The sequence below is a fragment of the Pongo abelii genome, chromosome 1 (genome assembly GCF_028885655.2).
Source record: "Pongo abelii isolate AG06213 chromosome 1, NHGRI_mPonAbe1-v2.0_pri, whole genome shotgun sequence".
NCBI lineage: Eukaryota > Metazoa > Chordata > Mammalia > Primates > Hominidae > Pongo > Pongo abelii.
In genome coordinates, this window is record NC_071985.2 from 31,129,641 (window position 1) to 31,144,690 (window position 15,050).

Sequence of the window (15,050 nt, forward strand, 5' to 3'; positions counted from 1 at the left end):
TTCCTCAGCATTCACTGAATACTTAGGAGTGATGGCCAAGAAAGGACAAAGGAAAAATCTAAATCTAGGTTTCTCTCCTTGAAGAACTCAGGAGTTTAGTAGGGTGGATAAATTACATAGCCAAATTGCAATAGAATTTGTAGGTGTTCTTAAACCGAGGAAAGGGTGACCAGGGATATCTGGGATTGCTTAGAGAAAGTTTTACAAAGATGATATTCAAGTTGTTTCTTAATGCAAGAATTTGAATGACAAAAGAAAGGAGGAAGCCAAGGAAGTAAGATTCCACAACCCAAGCCAGTTGATCACATGGCAAGATCACCGAACCTAGAACCAAACACATCCTAGATTTGAGTCAGTGCTCTGTATGAAAATCAAAATTACTATTGTAATCATATTATTATTGGCACTCCAGGCAGAAGAAATCAGCATGTCCAAAGGTATGGGAATGTTAAAGATGATGAAATATTTATAAAATGACATGAAGTTGAGACTGGCTGAAACAAAAGATTTGAGAATTGGATGGTAAAAATTGGGCATAAAGAAAGTAAGATTGGGATTTCACAAAAACGTGATTTATGATCTAAGAAATGCAATACACATCAATTCCAAGATTAAAACCAAGTAGTTTAAAAGTTCATACTCCAGGTGTGTGCTTCCAATAAAAGGCCAAATAGCTGGAATTTTTTCTCTTAGCACTTAAGTCCTTACTTTTAAAAACATTCTGTATTACAGTTTTTCTTCTAAAATGTAAATACCACCTGAAAGTGGTAAGCCTATTGGTTAACCTTTAACTTCCTTCACACCTTTAAAATTTGCCCTTAGTCAAACAGAACTCCGGGTAAAAACATGACTGAGGACAGTTAGTAGGGGACAATGAAGTAAGGCTACCAGGATTCAATTTCAACTCCAGACACTAATCTAAGTGGCTTTTCTGACACTAAGTCTTCTGCCTTAGTTACTTCATCTGTAAAAATAGGAATAAAACGGTACTTCATTGGGTTTTCATAATTAAAATATACAAAGTTCTTTGAGTGCCTACCCCTTAGTAAGCACCACTTAAATGCTGATTACACACCACACACACATGCAGAAATACACTCACAGACACACACAATGAGAACTTTTATGTGGCTGTGGTAGAGAAGGAGAAAGAAACAAGGAAGGAATGCCTCTGGTATTGGGAATCTGGAATTCATGTGAGGTGTTAAATGAGAAGCTTTAGATGACTAGAGAGTTATAGCATAGGGGCTAAGAGCTCAGATTACTGAATTAGACTTGGGATGCTATGTTCTTATTCCAGTACTTTCTAATAGCATAGTTTTGGGCAAGTTACCTAACCCTTCTGTGTCTCAGTTTCTTTATCAGTAAAACAGGGATAAAAACAGTAGGTACTTCACTGGGTTGCTATGATGATTAAATATGATAACACATGAAAAGCACTTAGCACAGACCTGGCACAATAGTAGGCACTAAATAAATGATAATCAGTAATCAGAGGAAAGACAGAGATCCTGAGAACCTGGGGAATGGATAAGAGAGCTTAAAAATTGATGTCAAGAAATAGAGGGAAAATAAATGTGACTTCAATTATAAAAGTGCTGCCTAACTCTTGTTATAGTTTATAACTCGTATGCCAGGGAATCATCACATGCCACCTTTTACTTATTTCATGAGTGGCCAATGTCTCTGTGCTACAACCTTTCCAAAGTACTGTAAAATAATGATAATACTAACTAGCTAACATGTAGTTAGATCTAGGCACTATTTATAAAGCACTTTTTGTGTATTATCATTTCACAACACTTATTTTCTTTTCTTTTTCTTTTCTTTTTTTTTTTTTTGAGACAAGGTCTCACTCTGGCACCCAGGCTGGAGTATAGTGGCACAATCTTAGCTCACTGCAGCCTATCTCCCAGGCTCATGCAATACTCTCCTTTCAGCCTCCCAAGTAGCTGGGACTATAGGCACACACCACCATGCTCAGCTAATTTTTTGTAAAGATGAAGTCTCACTATGTTGCTCAGGCTGGTCTTGAACTCCTGGGCTCAAATGATCATCTTACCTCAGCCTTCCAAAGTGCTGTGATTCAGGAGTAAGCCACCACACCCAGCTCATTTCACAACATTTCTATGAGTTGCTTTTATTATTGTATTTACACAGGTGATGATTCTGAAGCTTAGAAAAGTTAAAAACATGCCCAAAGTAAAAAAGGCAAAGCTAACAGGGCTGTCAACTTGTGAGACACTACAAAGTTTTGTGTCAGAGATTCAATTTGGACTAATGTGTACTGAACTAATGTAGCTACTCATTAAATATTTTAAAACATAGTTTAATAAAGCTTGAATTTAAAAAATTTCCATCTAAGCCTCAGTTAAACTGAACAGTCTACTCCCCATCCTCATTCTGATTTTACCTAAGTATACATATCCCCCTAGTTATTCAAGGCTCTCTAAAACTACTGCTCCCCATTCAGCTGTAAATCATCTGTTCTGCTCATGCCACATGGTCTTTCCTGCCAATTACTAAATTTAGAATATTCAAAATTGATGCTTTAAAACTTCAAAAAAAAAAGTTACCTTTGAAAAAAATGAAGTCATCCCAGGTTTCCATAAAAATAACCAAAAATAAAATGATAGTGCTACCATGGGAAAACACTGTCAGATGTGATTACATGTGCTATTGGGCAAGCCAAAACAGATAGACTCTGGAAGTAGTCTGTTTCCTGAGCCTGTCTTATAAATTGCTAAACCACTCAAGTAGGACTATGATATACTTCATTTCTTGGGCATGTTCCTTTGCTATTTTAAGTAACTTAAATGATAAAGGAGGCTATAAGCTACAGTTTGATGAAAAGCACATTTATCTGCTAGGTTATTATATCTTAAATACAGCATTGTAGTTTATCAAAAATGAAGGGATATCTCCTAGGACTTTCTAACCTGAATTGTTATCAAGTCTTTTATTATAAGTAGATGGCCATTTTTCACATATGTAACAAGAACAATTCAGGCTTTTTAGCTGCCTGGAAAACCTGAAATGATCCTCCTGATTATTTTACAGTCATATGGGCACATTCTATGAGGGAGGAGTCAATCAGATCACAGCCCCGAGTAACAATCAAGGCTTCTTTTTTTTAACCTGGGTTGATTTACAGACAACAGAAGCTTCCCCGCACCCTGTCCCAAGACTACAAGCTAAAGAATCTAGTTAGAGTCACATCTTAACTTCCATAAATCTGAGTAGCTCAAGGATAACTCAGAGGTAGGGGCTATCATCTTACCCTTTATCATACTTGCTATCATCAACCACTGTTCTTTTTTCACCTGAGATGATTTACTGACTAGGGAGACTGTTTTTCTGTTTCGGGGTTTTTATTGTTTTAAGACTACAAGCTTAAGAACCGAGTATATATTGTATCTAAACTTCCAACAAGGTATCAAGTCAATAAATCTGAGTAGTTCATGGATAACTCAGGTAGGGCCATCACCCTCCCTTCTATAACACTTGTCATTTATATATTACTTAAAATGCAGACTGTAGCACTTTAGTAACTTCTGTGATACTGTGAAATATCTATTCGGTCAACTCCTAAAATCCTTGGAATCTCCAAAGGAGTATCTTCTTGTATGCTAATGATTGAGGGCTGGTAGCCCCAAGGCAGCTTCAAGATCAGGGCTGGTCACTAGATGCACCAAGACAGGATTAGAGGTTTGGGACTTTCAGCTCCATTCCCCAACCTCTGGGAAGGGAGGGAAGCTGAAAGTTAAACGAACCACCTCAATGATTTAATCAACCATGCTTATGTAATGAAGTCTCCATAAAACATTAAAAAAAACAGGGTTCAGAGAGCTTCTGGATAGCTGAACTCCTGGAGGTTCCTGCAGGATGGCACACCCAGGGAGGGTATGGAAGCTCCACACCCCTTCACCCTATACTTCACCCTATGCATCTGTTCATCTGTATCCTTTGTAATATGCTTTATAATAAACCCATAAACTTAAGTGTTTACCTGAGTTCTGTGAGTTGCTCTAGAAAATTAATTGAACCCAAAGGGAAGATTATGGGAACCCCAATTTTAAGTCAGTTGGTCAGAAGTTCCAGAGGTCTGGATTTAGGACTGGTATCTGAAGGGTTTGGGCAGTCTTATGAAGCTGAGCCCTCAGTCTGTGGGGTCTGACACTACCTCCAGGTAGATAATGTTGAAATGAATTGGAGAGCAAACAGGTGGTATCCACTGCAGAACTGATTACTTGCTTAGGGTGTGGGAAGGAATCCATACACATTTAATCACAGAAGTCTTCTGTGATGATTGTTGCTGTTGAGTGGCTGAGTGAGAAAATAGAGAAAAGCACACTGAGTGGTGTTTTTTCCACATTGACCTGCTGTATATCTCTAATTCATGATCCCCTTCAATTTTACTATGATCAAATTTCAAATCGTACTGACAGTACCGCAATTCACCAAAAATTCAATCTTAGTCATTTTGCTATTATTCAAGTTGATATATATAACTGCTAATTTCACCTCCATGATAATCTAGTATATGAGAAAAGAGTATTAAAAAAATCATGTTAAGAGAAATTTCCAATTTATTCAATGAATAAATGGATATCAAGTACTACACCATGAATCAGGCTCTATGCCAAATTGAGATATAGCTGTCCTCACAGTGACAAGGTCTCTGTCCCCATGGAACTTAGGAAACTTCTGCAGTCTAACAAACAATACTTGAGTTTTGAGTTTTGTTCTCATGAAAGCACATTCTTCTACCTTTCTTATACAATATGTGAAAAGAAATTAAAGCCAGAAAAATAAAATTCAAACAACATATGGGTTGTATCTGTGTTTTCTATGAAACTCAAGTAGCGTCTTACTAAAGGAAGTTTTTCAAATGTCGATATAGGGCACATCCCTATCAATTTTTATAATCCAGTTAAAATTCAAAGATAAGTGCCTGATTCAGTTTCCTGATAAAACAAGCCAGTACTCTTTAAATATATCTATAATTTACACACTGATTCCTCATAGGTCTGAAGACTCTGCCTTTATAGTTTCTCAGTACTATCATCTAAAAGTTTTTGATAACTTAATAGCTTAACCAAGACCACAGGTATACAACTACCTGACTAGAAAATCCATCTCCATGGGTCACCCTTACAGAAATTTCATGAGAGGAAAACAGCAATTTCTTATATTAAATAGCAAATTCTGAGTTAAGCCAAAGAAGAATTGTCCCATCTTTAACCAACAGACCTATATTACTAACTGTATTAAATAAAGGACTCTTTAACCAGGCGTGGTGGTGTGCACCTATGGTCCCAATTATTAGAAGGCTGAGGCAGGAGGTTTGCTTGAGCATGGGAATTGGAGGTTACAGTGAGCTATGATCATGCCACACTGCACACCAGCATGGGCAACATACCAAGACCCTGTCTCTAAAAAAAAATAAGAAAAAAAGTTTTAAAATAATAAGTAAAATATATGACCCTTTATTATTTATCTATATTGCAGAGATAGGAAAAGTTGTAAAAGACAAAGTGGAGGAGACATTTAAGTTGAAACCTAAAGGATAGAGAAAAGCTGGTTAAGAGAAAGTAAAGAACAAAAAGAGTATGCCAATAGAGTACCATAAGCACGACTAGAAAGACAGAGAGCAGACTGTATTCCAGAAACTAGTTCAGAATGCTATGACCCTAGTCGTCTAGGGAATGACAAGATGTGAGCCTGAAAGGCAAGCAGTGGTCAGATCACACAGGTTGGGTATGCAGACTGTTGCCAGTTCACAAGGAGATTCAGTCAGTCAATCACTGTTATTTGTGGATTCTGTATTTGAGAATTCACCAACTCAGTAAAATGTATTTGTAACCCCAAATCAATACTCACTGCACTTTTGCAGTCATTCACAGACATGCTTAGAGCAGTGAAGGGTTGGAGTCTCCCTACAGGCACACTCCTAGCTGAGGCTGAAGAAGGAGACACTCTGCCTTGTTTCAACTTTCTCATTGTAAACTGGTGTTCTTCCTACAGACTATTTAGTGCCACATTTTTTCCATTTCTGTGCTTTTTCTTGGCTACAGCAATGTTTAAAATGGCCCACAAGCATAATGCTGACAGGTTGTGCAGTGTCCCTAAGCACAAGGATGCAATGTGCCTTTCAGAGAAAATATGTGTTGAATAAGCTTTGTTCAGGCACGTTATTGGCCATCCATGAGTTCAAATGTTAATGAATCAACAAAGTATATTAAATATAACTATTATTATCCACTCCCTCTAACAGTATAGTATGCCCAAAATGTATGGTGCTATGAGTTTGCATTAAAGTTCGTTGTTTGAAAAATTGAAGACTGGGTGCAGTGGCTCATGCCTGTAATCCCAACACTTCGGGAGGCCAAGGCAGGAGGATCACTTGAGCCCAGGAGTTTGGGAACAGCCTGGGCAACAGAGTGAGACCCATCTTTACAGAAAATGAAAAATTAGCTGGACATTATGGCACGCACTTGTGGTCCTAGCTACTTAGGAGGCTGAAGTGGGAGGACTGTTTGAGCCTGGGAGGTCAAGACTGCAGTGAGCTCTGATTATGCCACTGCACTCCAGCCTAGGCAACAGACCAAGACTTTGTCTTAAAAAAAAAAAGGGGTGGGGAGTGGGGGGCCAGCCGTGGTGGCTCACGACTGTAATCCCAACACTTTGGGAGACCAAGGTGGGTGGATCATGAGGTCAAGAGATCCAGACTATCCTGGCCAACATGTTGAAACCCCGTCTCTACTAAAAATACAAAAAGTAGCTGGGCGTGGTGGCACGTGCCTGTAGTCCCAGCTACTGGGAAGGCTGAGGCAGGAGAATTGCTTGAACCTGGGAGGCGGAGGTTGTGGTGAACCGAGATCGCACCACTGTACTCCAGCCTGGCAACAGAACGAGACTCCATCTCAAAAAAAAGGAAAATTCAATGATTTCTCTCTTTTTTTTTTCCTTTTTCTTTAATCTCAGAGTTTTGTTTTTAAAATTTATTTATTCATTTTTGAGACAGAGTCTCACTCTGTCAGCCAGGCTGGAGTGCAGTGGCACAATCTCAGCCCACTGCAACCTCTGCCTCCCAGGTTCAAGTGATTCTCATGCCTTAGCCTCGCAAGTAGCTGGTACTACAGGCATGCACCACCATGTTGGGCTAATTTTTTGTATTTTTTTTTTTTTTTGGTAGAGATGGGTTTTGCCATGTTAGCCAGGCTGGTCTCAAATTCCTGACTTTAAGTGATCTGCCCACCTTGGCCTCCCAAAGTGCTGGGATTACAAGTGTGAGCCACCATGCCCAGTCTAAATTTTTTATTTTTGGGGACAGGGTCATGCTGTGTCATCCAGGCTGGAGTACAGTGGCACAGTCACAGCTCACTGCAGTCTTGAACTCCCAGGCTCAAGCAACCCTCCCACTTCAGCCTCCCAAGTAGCTGGGATTACAGGCACACACCACCATATCCAGCTAGTTTTTTCCATTTTTTTTGTAGCGACGGGGTCTCACTATGTTGCCTAGGCTGGCCTCAGACTCCTGGGTTCAAGCAATCCTCCCATCTCAGCTTCCAAAGTGCTGAGATTACAGATGTGTGCCCCTGCATGTGGCCAAGGAAAATCAAACACTTCCTTTCTGAAAAACATTTCAAGTGAAGCTCTTCGTTGTCTTCAAACAAAAACACACACAAGGCTGGGTGCAGTGGCTCATGCCTGTAATCCCAGCTCTTTGGGAGGCCAAGACAGGCAGATCAATTGAGCTCATGAGTTCAAGACCAGCCTGAGCAACATGGCAAAACCTCATCTCTTCCAAAAATACAAAAATCAGCCAGGTGTGGGTAGTGTACGCCTATAGTCCCAGCTAATCCAGAGGCTGAAGTGGGAGGATGGCTTGAGCCTAAGAGGCAGAGGTTGCAGTGAGCCAAGATTGCACCACTGCACTCCAGCAGCCTGGGTAATAGAGCCAGATCTTGTTTCAGAAAAAACAAACAAACAAACAAACAAATAAACAAAAAACCCAAAAAAATCCACATAAGACAAGGTTATGTATTGATAAAATGACAAAAATGTTCTGACCAGAGGCTCACAGGAGCCTAAAACTGTATTTCCTCTAGAAGCAATGGTTCACTAATTCAGGGATTCAGGGTTTCCTGCAACTTTACTGAACATTACTGTAACTAGAATGAACTGCGAATTCATAAATTGAGAGTAAGTATTTATAAACATTTATAGTAATTTGATATTACCGTGATGTCCAACAATGTGGTCATGTTTCCAGTTATTCTTTTTCACTGATTTTTTTTTTAAAAAACACCTGTCTATGACAGATTGGAGATTAAAAAAACAAAAATCAGAATGGTCCTTCAACGTTGATGGTTTAAGAAGCAATTGCCTAGAAGACTGAAGGGAGAAAGGCTGCAATGACAGGCCCAACAGATAGGTACCCTATGAACTAATGTAAACAAAAGAGATGCAGGCAAGGCCAGGCACAGTGGCTCATGCCTGTAATCCCAGCACTTTGGGAGGCCAAGGTGGGCGGACACCTGGGGTCAGGAGTTCAAGACCGGCCTGACCAACATGGAGAAACTCTGTCTCTACTAAAAATACAAAATTAGCTGGGTGTGGTGGTGCATGCCTGTAATCCCAGCTACTTGGGAGGCTGAGGCAGAAGAATCGCTTGAACCCGGGAGGTGGAGGTTGGGGTGACCTGAGATCATGCCATTGCACTCCAGCCTGGGCAACAAGAGCAAAACTCCATCTCAAAAAACAGAGAGAGAGACAGAGAGAGATGCGGGCAAGAACTAAAGTAGTGGCAACAGGATAAATGGATTAATTAAACCAAATAGATATGGAAGCAACAGGAAGAGTAAAGGATGACACTTGTGTTTCCAGCTTTGATGGGAGTAGATGGCCGTGTCTTTCTTAGAGACAGAAGCAGCTTTGGCAAAGAAAATGTGTCTATGGCACACCAAGCAGACACAATCAATTGTTATCAACATCATTATCACTGATATTGAATTTTACCAAAAATATATGATCTAATGGTTAGATTATGGAATAAAACAAGTGGAATAACAGATAACATCCTGCACCTATGGAGGTTAACAGTTTTCTACTAGGAATTAATATGATATACTGGAAGCACTATTTCCAAGCTTCTTTTCTTATCTGTAAAATAGAAATGCCATCAGCTACCTTACAGGGTTACTAGAATAATTCAAACCTCTTTTCTGGGGAGAGCTCCAGCTTACACCACATTACCAAAGGTGGGAAAACTTATTTGGCAAAAAGAGATGGGACTAGCAGTTTTTTTTAGGTCAGAAGAGACATTATCATCATCACTAATATTTATGAGTGGGTACCATGTGCCAAATATTAAACGCTTACCATATATAAACTCATTTAATTGTTACAACAATCCTAAAGTAGACATTATTATTATCCTCATTTTGTAGATGAGGAAATTGGGGCAGATAACAATAAATAACTAGCACAAAGTCACTCTGAAAGGTAGTACCATCACAGGTGCCTCTTATACAATTGAGTGAACATGGGAATTTGTTTCCAGAAATAACATATGGATTTTAGGAGAAAGGAAGGAAGGAAAGAATACTCTGGTTATAAACATTGGAAGTGCTATAGAAATCTGAACACAAAAATGTCCCTTGGTGATGAAATCTTCTTGAGTGGGAGGGAGAAAAGTTTGTCTCCATACCACAGTCTCCTTGTTCCCAATCCTTTCTTTCCTTAGATTCAAAGGCCCAACGCTTTCACTTTCCAGATAGTTTTTTTAATTATCTATGTCCTCCTGATTCCTCAAACATATTAAGGTAGTGGTCAAGAGCATAAGCTCTACAATCAAACTTCAATAATTGTTGTATCATTTATCAACCTGCTTATCTGCTTATGTACAGAAGTGAGCAAGTTATAAGCCTCTGTGCCTCAGTTTTTTAAATGTAACATGAGGATAATAGCAGCATCTATCACATAGAGTTGTCAGAATTCTCCGAGCTGATATATATAAGGAACTCAGAACAGAACCAGGCACATAGGAAAGTTCCAAAAGTATAACTATTGTTATTGTCCAATTCCTCTACCAGTGTAGTATGCCCAAAACCTATGGTGCTACAAGCTTACATGAAAGTTGCCTGTTTGCAAAATCGAATACTTTCTTTCTGAAAAATATTTCAAGTGGGGCCCTTCTCTGTCTTCACTGCTGTGTCCTAGTGCAGATCCTAACATAGAGTTTTGCAATTGCCTACAAACTGTCCTGGCACTCTTTGGCAGTTACCATACATCTGGCAGTAATATTTATAAACAACTGTCACCATCTTGCTTAAAAGTTCTCAATCGCTCCCTGCCACCTACAAATACACAAGGCCCTTTATAATCTACTTTTAACCATTGTTTCCAGTTTTACTTCTAGTCACTTCTCTGAACAGCTAGAGCCATAACAGAAGATTACTTTGTCTGAAATAGGCCATGAATTTTAAGAGACTGCATGCCACTGTATATGCTTTTATGTCTGAGAAAACTGCCCTCTATACTCCCAGGCCAGGAAAACTATTCATCCTTCTAAAGCCTAGATAGAATGCCACCTTATACATTTATTCAACAAAACAATTTACTGAATACTAAAGTATGCAAAGAAGACCCCGTGAAAATAAACAAGACATACTTTTGACATTTGGGGAACTTATCTCTATAAGGAGAGAGATATGTTAAAATATAATAACATAGTATATTATCAATAATACACGTAAGATATAAGTAAGCAACGCCTAGGCTGGGTTCCAGAGGATATGAATTTCTCTGTCTCCATCCTTACCTTTCCAAAATTGAACCATGATCTTGAAAACTACCTTTTAATTATACTAATACACTATATTACAGTCCTGTGTTTAATATCTTTCCTAAAACTGAAATTTTAATGCAAAAATTTATTCATCCTTTGTATCCTCAACACCTAGAGGGTGACTGGAACCTAAGGGAACACAACAAGTGTTCATTGAATTGAATTAGATAAATTAGGTTTCCATATTGGCCAAAAACCTTTTTAACCCATAATGTGGCTGATCTATAACAGCAAGAGAACCTTAAAACCTAATCAGCATTTATAATAATACGCTGAAAAGTCAGAACAGTTCCAACTTGGAATTATCCAGTACTTGAATAGAAAAATCCAGTTTGGCCAGGTGTGCTGGCTCACACCTGTAATCTCAGCACTTTGGGAGGCCGAGATGGGTGGATCACTTGAACCTAGGAGTTCGAGACAAGCCTGGGCAACATGGCAAAATCCCATCTCCACCAAAAAAAAAAAAAAAAAAAATTAGCCAGGTACAGTGGTATGCGCCTGTAGTCCTAGCTACTTGGGGGAGCTGAAGCAAGAGGATCGCTTTGGGGGGTGGTGGGGGAGGAGGTCAAGGTTGCAGTGAGCCCTGTTTGTGCCACTGCACTCTAGCCTGGGTGGCAAAGCAAGACCCTGTCTCAAAAAGAAAAAGAAAAATCCAATTTGTAAGCAGTACTGACATTTTGCTCCAAATACAGTACTCTTCCCTTCTTGAACAATGGTGTTTGAACTAGTCTAATGAGTTCAAAAAATATCAGAACCAGAAGTTCTAATTTTGGCTCAACAAATTGTTTTCCTTAACAATGTGGCAGGAGATGAAGACTAATTACCTAGGAATTGCAGTAGCATATGACACTTTCTTCTTGGTCCTGGAAGTCCAGGTTAATTCATTCATTTACTTAAATATCTGTGAAGGACCCACAAGGCAATAGGAACTGGGGATACAGTAGGCTCTATTTTTATGGAACTTATATTCCAATTGGGAAAGCAGCAAATACATACATCAAATGGTTTGGGCAGGGTTGAGAAAAAATAAAGCAGGGCAATAAGTCAAAAAGTGAAGAAAAGAAGGCAGGAAGAAGAGCAGTGGTGGTACGTTACATAGGGTAGTCAGGGACAAGTCTCTCTGGTAAGGCACTGGATCAGAGGCTGGTGAGGGAGAGACATGCCAAGCATTTGAAACCTGTTCTAGGCAGCGGAGCCAACAAATGAAGAAACCATGGTGTGGGAGCATGTTTAAGGTGTTAAACACAAGCATATCGGTATGGCATGATTACAGTTAGCGGTTTGTGAGGGGCAGATTGGCCTATGACAGACAACCTGGCCCAAATCATACAGCCTAAGGATTTTGGATATTATATACTGAGATGAGAAGCCACTGGATCATCTCAAACAGACAGCGGGCATAATTAGAAATACGTTATAAAAGAATAGCTCTGTCTGCTTTTTGGGTATCAGCTAGTACAAAGGAGCAATAACTGGGCAGTAGGAAGTCAGGGATTACCTGCAATTCCTTGTAACCTAATAAGCTGGTGCCAAGAATGGTGGTAAAGAGGAGCAACAGACACAGCATGGTTGAAAGCCTCAAAAACACATCCTTCCTTCCTTTTATTATCAAGCGTCTCTGAGAGACATAGTTATCAAACGCTACCGGTTTTTAGTCGACCTTAAACACCAACCTCTTCTTTCTTTCACTATTATTTAGTCTCTGAAAAAACACACACATCTACCGCACAAGAAGTCAAGTACACCCCCTTCTTCCTCTTACCTCTTTTAACCTTTTGCTTCTTACACCCTATGAGACTCATTCTTCTCCGGTTTTCAGGTACCCTCTTCCTTTCACCCTTTGCTACTGTAAGTTTCTCGCTAGCTGCAGGTGTTTCACTCATTTTATTATAATTAATAATGGTGACCCTGAAAATACCTTAGTAAAAGAATGTGGAAACTCAAAATTACAGTTGTCAGCGTTACTTCTCTGAACACGACTTCCCCAAGCCTCCTCTCTAAGCCAAAGTCGCCCCTCTGAAGTGGTGCCAAGATAAAACCCAGATGGCTAGCAGCAAATGAAGTCGCAAGCGGTGCTTGACACGAACTCAGCCCCGCCTTTCCTCCCAGACACCAAAGCTCAGCGCTACCACATTACCTTCGCTATCAGAAGTGTCTGTGGCCTCGTCTTCCAGCACCGACGCTACGGCTCCAGTTACCATTTTCATCTTCTTCTTTGGGGTCTTTTTCAGGTTTTCTTCCTCCCTCACACGTGAGTCCGGAGCGGCGGCTGCCATTTTTCCGCGCCGGAAGCGCCACCTGACAGTTGCGTCCGGTGGCAACCAGAGGAACTTCTGCATTTAGTGCCGGTGACACAAGGTTCCGGGGCGGGGTCGTCCAGCCCGGAGTTCCGGGGCCGGAGCCTCAGAATGTGACTTGGGAGAGAGCTCCGAATAGCCCGGTGTGTTTACGCGAAGTCGGTTCCAGGACGAAAATCAGCGGCTGAATGGCCTCAGCCGACTCCTCCGCTAGCTCGCCTGTGCCCTGGTCCTCCGCCCCAGTGCGGCCCCAGCCCGGTGCGGTCCACTTTGATTTCCTCGCCTCGGCGGCTTCCCTTGTCTGCTGTCTTAATGTTGGTTTAGTGTCCTCCTCAGGTGTCTCTTATGTGCCCACTGAACGCCGCAGCAGCTAGGACGTGGGACAGATCCACTGGGGGTCGATAATTAGAATACGATCGTATCATCCCCCCGCCCAAGATAACACGCGAGATCTTTCTTGCAAACCGAATAGACTCAGCTTCTTTCCCTGGGGCGGGTGTTATGGAATCCAGCCGCACCCTGCTCCCTCGGACCCGGCTGGGGCCTGGAGGGTTTCTGGAGCCCGACTGCGCGGTGCAGACAGAGGGTGCGAATACCTCTCTATCCGCGCGAGGATCCTGCCTCCTACTCGGGGCCAGCTTTTCTCTGAAGTTAGCCTCTGTCACCAGCTCTCAGCTCCTAGTTCCATCGAAGCACCTACCACAGTCGGCCTTCATTTTCCCCCCTAAAATGTGGGCTCCTTGCAAAAGGGGAACGTATTTCATTTACCATGTCCCCTCAAGGTTAGCAACAGAAGTTGGCCTGAAGTGAATTTCCCAAAAATATTTTTGGAAGGGATGAATGAATCAATGAATGAGTGACAGAATATAACTATTGACAAGGTTAATGACTCAGATAGATAATGCAGCAAAGCTTTACTGGCTAGACTTGTTCTAAAGGCTTTCCCTAAACTTAGCGTTTTCCCTTTCCCCTCTTAAGGAGATTCATAGATTTTGATACCCATAATTCAAAAACAAAAACAAGAATCCTCATTTTGACATATTCCAGTAGATATTTATGTAGGAAATAAATATATATTCACATCCTAAAAACTCAATACAACATTTTTAAACTTGGTTTTTAATTTTTTTGTTTTTTAAGAGAGAGAGGGTCTCGCCGGGCGCGGTGGCTCACACCTGTAATCCCAGCACTTTGGGAGGCTGAGATAAGCGGATCGCTTGAGTCCAGGAGTTTGAGAACAGCCTGGCCAATATGGTGAAACCCCAACTCTACTAAAAATACACAAATTAGCCGGACGCAGTGGCGAGTGCCTGTAGTCCCAGTTACTCGGGAGGCTGACGCAGGAGAATCGCTTGAACCTTGGAGGCGGAGGTTGCGGTGAGCCGAGATCGTGACTCTGCACTCCAGCCTCGGCGACAGAGCGAGACTCTGTCTCAAAAACAAACAAAATCTACCACCACCACCACCAAAAAAAAAAAAATTGTGCAGGAAAAAAATGACATTTTGAATACAGTTGGTAAGAGATGAGATTCCAGTATAAACCTTTAAAAAGTGCAGTTATTGATCGGGCGTGGTGACTCATGCCTGTATTTCCAGCACGTTAGGAGGCGGAGGCGGGAGGATCTCTTGAGGCCAGGAGTTAAGAGAACAGACTGGACAACATGGTGAAACCCCGTCTCTACTAAAAATACAAAAATTCGCCAGCCATGGTGGTGAGCACCTGTAGTCCCAGCTACTCAGCCACTCAGGAGGCTGAGGTGAGAATCGCTTGAACCCAGAGGGGCAGGGAGATGAGCGGGGAGGGGCAAAGGTTACAGTGAGCCAAAATGGCAAGTATGGTGGCTCCAGCCTTTAATCCTGGCTTCTTCAAGGCTGAGATGGGAGGATCACTTGAGTCC

The 15,050-nt window shown here is 41.1% G+C and overlaps 1 protein-coding gene across 1 annotated transcript in view; it reads right to left on the reverse strand.

Annotated features, from left to right (window-relative positions):
- RRP15 (ribosomal RNA processing 15 homolog) overlaps positions 1 to 13,751 on the reverse strand; it is a 50,829-nt gene extending 37,078 nt beyond the window's left edge. The window contains exon 1 of the mRNA XM_009237608.4: positions 12,993 to 13,751. Coding sequence (XP_009235883.2) covers positions 12,993 to 13,194 — 202 coding nt within the window. The 5' untranslated portion in view covers positions 13,195 to 13,751. The remainder of the gene's footprint in view (positions 1 to 12,992) is intronic.
- Positions 13,752 to 15,050: the final 1,299 nt, after the last annotated feature.